Genomic DNA, 6,116 nt, shown 5'->3' with positions numbered 1-6,116 from the left:
GACCGCGGATTTTAGGCGGAGAGAGACCAAGAATAAAATCCTTCTTGTTTTACATCACTTCCACGACTGCAAACAAAGATAATAATGAAAATGATTTCTTAATCGCAAAAATGTCGCGATCGAACCAAGTATTGAATTTTTATTTGACATGCACAGAGTCATACGTTTCTGACCCAGGAAGAGTGCAGCTAACAAGGAAAATGTCAAAACATTTGATGTGCAAAGCCAAAATGTATTTTCAGCTGCAACTCTTGCGGAAACAACGTGGCCACGAAATCCTTGCTGATTTTTTCCTCACAAGTCGTCACCCGATGACCATGAGCGTACAACAATTGCCGATTCATGGTTCATCTTTCTCGAGAGCAAGTAAAACCCATTGGAGAGTGGAGAGATTTGATGAACATGGAATCCCATGTTCTGCAGATCTTGATTTCGCAAGCACCAGTGAAGATTCCAAAGAATGAAAAGAAAGAATCCAATTCCGCCGAGAAGTTACCAAGAGTGAGTTAAAAGGAGCATTTTAGCTCCAAGGGTATTTCAACTACAAGAGACAAACCCTGACTTCCAATTTCACGGGTCAATCATACCACAGGTGACCGTGCTTCTCCAACTTAAAAATCACACCATACAATGTCATAGGGGAGGGAGAAAAGGAAAGAGGAGCCACGATTGACTGAGTCGACGGAGGATGAGGGAAGAGGAAGATGAATTCTGAAGTTCATAGTCATCGTCATCATCATCTTCTCCTCTTCCGATCCAAGTCCATGCTTACAGAATCAGAGGGCATAGCCGTCCTTTTGTTCAGCTACGTGGGCCCCACGATCCACAGAGAGATTTTCCTTTATCTCACCTCTCTCTCTCTCTCTCTCTCTCTCTCTCTCTCTCTAGGCTGTGACTGTGAGGGCCACCAATACCATCCACTCTTCTTCAGACGACCGTTTGCTTTTCTTATTAGAGAATTGAGGGTGTAGGCCGTGTAGGGGTGGTGGCTCCTCAAAGTGACAACTCCCCTTCAGCTCGCCTCCCTCCATCCTGCATCGGCAAGCGAGGTCCTCGTGATCCTTCTTCTTTCTTCTTCCTCTTCTTCCTTTCTACCACCACCACCACCATCTTCATCCCTAGCCGAGAACGATCCCTCCTCTCTCTTGTAGACGCCGCCCAGTATAGGGAGAGAGGATGACTGCAGGAGGTGGAGGAGGTGGTGGTGCGTCTTCGAGGGGCAGAGTCCCGACGTGGAAGGAGAGGGAGAATAACAAGAGGAGAGAGAGGAGGAGGAGGGCCATCGCTGCCAAGATCTACGCGGGGCTTAGGGCCTTCGGCAACTACAAACTCCCCAAGCACTGCGACAACAACGAGGTCCTCAAGGCCCTCTGCACGGAAGCCGGCTGGACCGTCGAGGAAGACGGCACCACCTACCGGAAGGTCTCTCCATCACCACCACTCTCTCCGTTTCCAATCTCCTTACCTTTTTCTTCTTATTCTTCCTCTATGTTCCTTGTTGCTGATCCGTGTATTGTCGTCCTTTGGTTCCCAGCAGGGTTGCAGGCCATCCTCTCTTGAGGCGCCCGTCGGTGGGTCGGCCACCGTTAGCCCCGCGGCCTCGTCGTCCTACCACCAGAGCCCGCCCTCCTCCTCCTTCCCGAGCCCCATGCCCTCCTACCATGCCAGCCCCGTTTCTTCGTCCTTCCCGAGTCCCACCCTCTCCTCTGCAACTGCCTCCTTCCTCATCCCCTGGCTCAAGAATCTCAGCGACGCCAACGCCATCCCTTCCTCCCTCCCGCCCCTCCGCATCTCCAATTCCGCACCCGTCACACCCCCTCTGTCCTCCCCGACCTCCAAGGCAAAGCCCAACTGGGACGCCGTCGCCGCACTCAACCAGCAGCGCCTGCCCAACTTCCCCTTCTTCGCCGCGTCGGCACCCTCGAGCCCCACTCGGCGCAGATCTCTCTTCCGATCGATCCCTGAGGGAGACGAGTCCGACGTCTCCACGGCAGGCGACTCGACCTCCTCCGGACGGTGGGCAGGGCTCCCTGCTGGCGCAGCTCCAACATCGCCTACGTTCAACCTCGTTAATGCCGCTGCCGAACAGAGATGGGGGTTCGGTGCCGACGGAACGATCTGGGCTCCATCCTCCGCTTGTCGGAGCGTCGTGGGATCGCCGGAACACCAACAGTTTCCCAAGTCCGTTGCGGGTGCTGATAGTGGTAGCGGTGGTAGCGCCACTGGTGATGGTGGTGGAGGCGATTTCCAGTTTGAGTGTGGAAGGGTGAAGCCGTGGGAAGGGGAGAGGATACACGATGAATGTGGAGAAGAGGTCGGTCTGGAGGATTTGGAACTCACGCTCGGTAACGGGAAGCGTTGAGATTCTGGCCACAGAGTGGTCGGAATCCCTTGCGTCTGATAACTCCCCGTCGATTTCATTGACGTTGGCTGCCTTTCCCCCCATCCTATCTTCTTTCTTTCGGCCGATCTTCTTCATCTCCCTCAGAAGATAACATATTCGGTCGATCCCAAAAGAATTTCTCTGACGGTCAGCAGTTTCTCGGCGACCTTCTGTGGTTTACCGGTGTTCGTTGTAAAAGATGGTGGTTTTCTAAAGGTCCCCACAGCCCCAAACGACGGTTCATGATTCATCCTTTTTCTTTTAATTTTTATTCCATCTTGTTTCAGGTCCTTTTACTCTTTTCCTTTTTGTACTTATTAATGTCTCAGTGAGAAGATTTAGAGGACAGTTACCGACCGCATCGCCTCTGTTTTGTAATCTTACAAATGTTTCGTGGGGAGAAGAAGTTTAACATGTAAGCTGTGATATATATTTGACTCTTGGACGTATTTTTCTTATAGCTACTCCTTGTTTCTAGTTTTTGTTGGTAAATTTGATCCGTTAGAACATTTTGACCGACAGTGGGTCTTGAGCGAATTGAGTTAGATGACATGGTTTGATCTGATCCACTGCGTCGTGATCATCTTGCATTTTGTTTGCTCTTCCTTTTGTCTTTCCAATTGCTTTCCCGCAATCTCAACAAATAAGGAATGGTGTCATACCACGATCATAATGCCGTGTTCGCTCCTCCATACCAAACGTCACTGCCACTGGTGGGACCATTCGCCACACGCGCACTTGTCATCTTTTTTGACCACCGACTCTTCCCACACTCCATGGGCTTCTCTTCTCTCCCTCCCGTCTTTTCCTTTGTTAGCATGTGTGAACAAACACAGCCAAAAGACGCGTGTGAATCTTTCAGTCTCGTCTCTTGAGCTTCAACTAGATTCAAGCTTGAGCATCTGAGCTTCACTCGGCTCCTGTTCAGCTTTACCTTGCATTTCCTCGACGTGGGAGATCCATGTTTCCTGATTATTCGAATTCGAAGCTCAAGCATGTAAGGTCCATCACCCGAGAAACCAAGGGTTTGAACATGGGGCTCATAACCTGACATCGGACCCTAATGTCTCTAATCAAACGCCCCTAATGGTGGCTTTTTCTCTTGCACGTGAAATGTGTACAGATAACTATTATTGGCTGAACAATAATTCGCCAGTAGACTACTATTATCCACACATGCAGCATTCTCTGTGGGTCCACAATCCATACAAAATCACGCATTTTGAATATGGAGATGGCACCTATCGAATTGTAAAGCAGGCCTATCTATTCAAACTGCAATGATTCATCATTCTTCCAACATTTCTTGGCTTCCCAATTCCACCCTAAAGAAACCTCGGGGTCTTCATGGCTCCCTAATCTTTTAGCATCATCATCCCTTCCTTCTATAAGATAAAGAAAGAACAGATGGACAGGACCGCTACCTCTTAGTTATAATGCATGAAAAGTTTCTCACGAGTGCCATTACTCCATGCTTGCTGCAACGCTAAGTTCAGGATGCTTCAGACAGTGTTACAGAAACAGCTCGCGGTCTCTCATGCAATTGCCCGTTGCACCCAACTGCACGTTTATGTCTCACTCTGCTCTATATGAAATTCACCTTTACAATTCTCAATACATTTTATCTCCCAACAGTTGATGATGGGAGTATGTCATTGCTTCCTCTCATCCATGGGCCCTGGTCTGCAAAAATGGGTGGTGGAAATCAGGTGGCATCTCATTTTGAGCGCCGTTTTCCCGTTGAATCCCTTAGATATGTGTGAGATCCTTGGTTAACTGACTGAGGTGATATCTGAACTCTGTTTTTCATAACAAATTATCAAAAAACTTCATTCTGTTTAGGCAGCATTCCGTTACCCCAAGTTCACATCCGAGGATCTGATCATCCAAGATTCTAGCGATGAAAAAGTTGTGAATTTCAGAACCTCAATATCTTTTATTTTCATGGATCGATCGGTTTGATCATTCATGATGTAATTATGGATTCATTCAAAGGAAAGATATGAGACCTTTGTCAAAAATCAAGTATGTACTGTGGGAACTGAGATCCCAATACCTCAAACCACCGTGGATCCTAATGATGAGAAAGAACAAGGAGATGGGATCGGCCATCTAGAGCAAGAAATTTTCAAGGCCTAATGGCTACACCAAAATGAAGCTGCGCCCTTCATCCACCCTGTTGGCCATTGGTCCCCTCTTACATCACATCCAAATCCCTTTATTCAGAAAGACCATACTGCGCACGGCCGCAGTGTTGTAGTTTTCAGCCTTTCAAGGCGAGCCTTGTCGAGTGAAGCAACGTTGCAACTGGTAGCGGAGGGGACCAGACGCGAATTGGCCGGGATCATGACCCAGAACATCCAAAAATGAAAGTTGTCCATCACACCAATCTCCATCTTGGACAATCTTTAATTAAAATAAAAACTCTTGCCTTTTCAGAAATCTTAAGTCTCTCTCTCTCTCTCTCTCTTTGAGTATCTATATAATGTGTACATTCTTACCAAAGAGTAAAAGTATTACTTTTGATGGATGTGATGTAAAAAGTTTACTTAATATGAACTTTTAAAGTGCATTATTTCTGAGGTAGAAATAACGAAAGGGAAAATCATAGTCATAAGACGGCAATTACTAATAATGCATCAAATTTTGCTAATTACTGAACTGGTAAAAAAGAACGCTGAGTCTATCTATTTCATCTAATGAAGTGTCAATCTTCTCAAACAACTCATTGTCTCTTCACTTCAGATCTAACGTTTATTGTTCCGCATTGAACTAGGGGGGTGAAATTCAATTAATCTGATCAAAACTAAAGGATTGCTACTCAATTTGTGCCCACATTCGACAGAAAACCCAGAGTTGCCAGGTGCAAATATGTTTGTGCATTACTACTCGTGATAATCTTAAAACTTCATAAGCAACTACATGACTGGTTTTTAAAATGAAAGGAGAAAAAAAAATCTAATCATAAGGTATAGTTTGGCTGGAGTACATTTTGTGAGTGTCCCATAAATTTACCTCCAAAATTAAGGAAGCTTCATTGCAGCCCTAAAGATACACAAAGAAAATGTATTGGCCGCACAGGAATTTAATGCATATAGCTATGCACAAAAAACGTGTCGGTTAAAAAGAAAATGTAAAAAATAAAAACAGATTTTGAATCTGAAAATTACAGGGTAGATAGTGTTTTGAGAATGCAGTATCAATTGCAAATATGCAAAAAGTACTTTACGACAAACAAGGTTCATTACACGGCCTGCCAGGCTGCCAGCGGACTTAAGCTGACCAAGTCTTCTTAGTTCATTCTCAGTTTGTGCCGAAATGCCAGGAAGAACCAAAATCATAAGATCCGCCGGCAATTTGTGGGAACATTATCAAACAGTGCTGACAGAAGACAGATAACTCGGTTCAGTTTTCCCAGATAGACTAGAACCACTTCTGGAAGGGGTGAAGAAAACGATGAAAGGATGTGGAAGGACCCGAATGTCACACAATGAAGAAAACAAGGGAAGCTTCAAATTGCGTATAAGATTTTTGCTAGAACAAGGCCGTTAATGAGTACCATCAAGTTGACACGACATCTCGAAAGCTGCGAGTGCCATCTGCTGCAACAGCAAAGCAGCGGGTTTACTGTTCAGTGTGAAGAAGAGATATCGAGTTTGCAGGGTTAAGCACGACTCCACAACCTTTCAACAAGATTATACAAGACAACTGCACAAGTCAAAGCGCATCAGAC

The 6,116-nt window shown here is 46.1% G+C and overlaps 1 protein-coding gene across 2 annotated transcripts; it reads left to right on the top strand.

Annotated features, from left to right (window-relative positions):
• The first annotated feature begins 878 nt into the window (after positions 1-878).
• On the top strand, positions 879-2,843 carry LOC116261402 (protein BZR1 homolog 1-like). 2 transcript variants are annotated; one of them, XM_031640139.1, is made up of 2 exons: positions 879-1,422; positions 1,538-2,843. In XM_031640139.1, exons 1-2 carry the CDS (start codon positions 1,177-1,179, stop codon positions 2,360-2,362), a joined length of 1,071 nt encoding a protein of 356 aa, XP_031495999.1. In that variant the 5' UTR covers positions 879-1,176; the 3' UTR covers positions 2,363-2,843. The 2 variants fall into 2 exon arrangements, with proteins under 2 accessions (XP_031495999.1, XP_031495998.1); XM_031640138.1 differs by having other exon boundaries at positions 880-1,422; positions 1,535-2,843.
• The last annotated feature ends 3,273 nt before the right edge of the window (positions 2,844-6,116 follow it).

This window comes from Nymphaea colorata, chromosome 9 (assembly GCF_008831285.2).
Source record: "Nymphaea colorata isolate Beijing-Zhang1983 chromosome 9, ASM883128v2, whole genome shotgun sequence".
Classification (NCBI taxonomy): Eukaryota; Viridiplantae; Streptophyta; class Magnoliopsida; order Nymphaeales; family Nymphaeaceae; genus Nymphaea; species Nymphaea colorata.
Note: the sequence above shows the minus strand (reverse complement) of the source record. Positions and strands in the feature narration are given on the sequence as shown.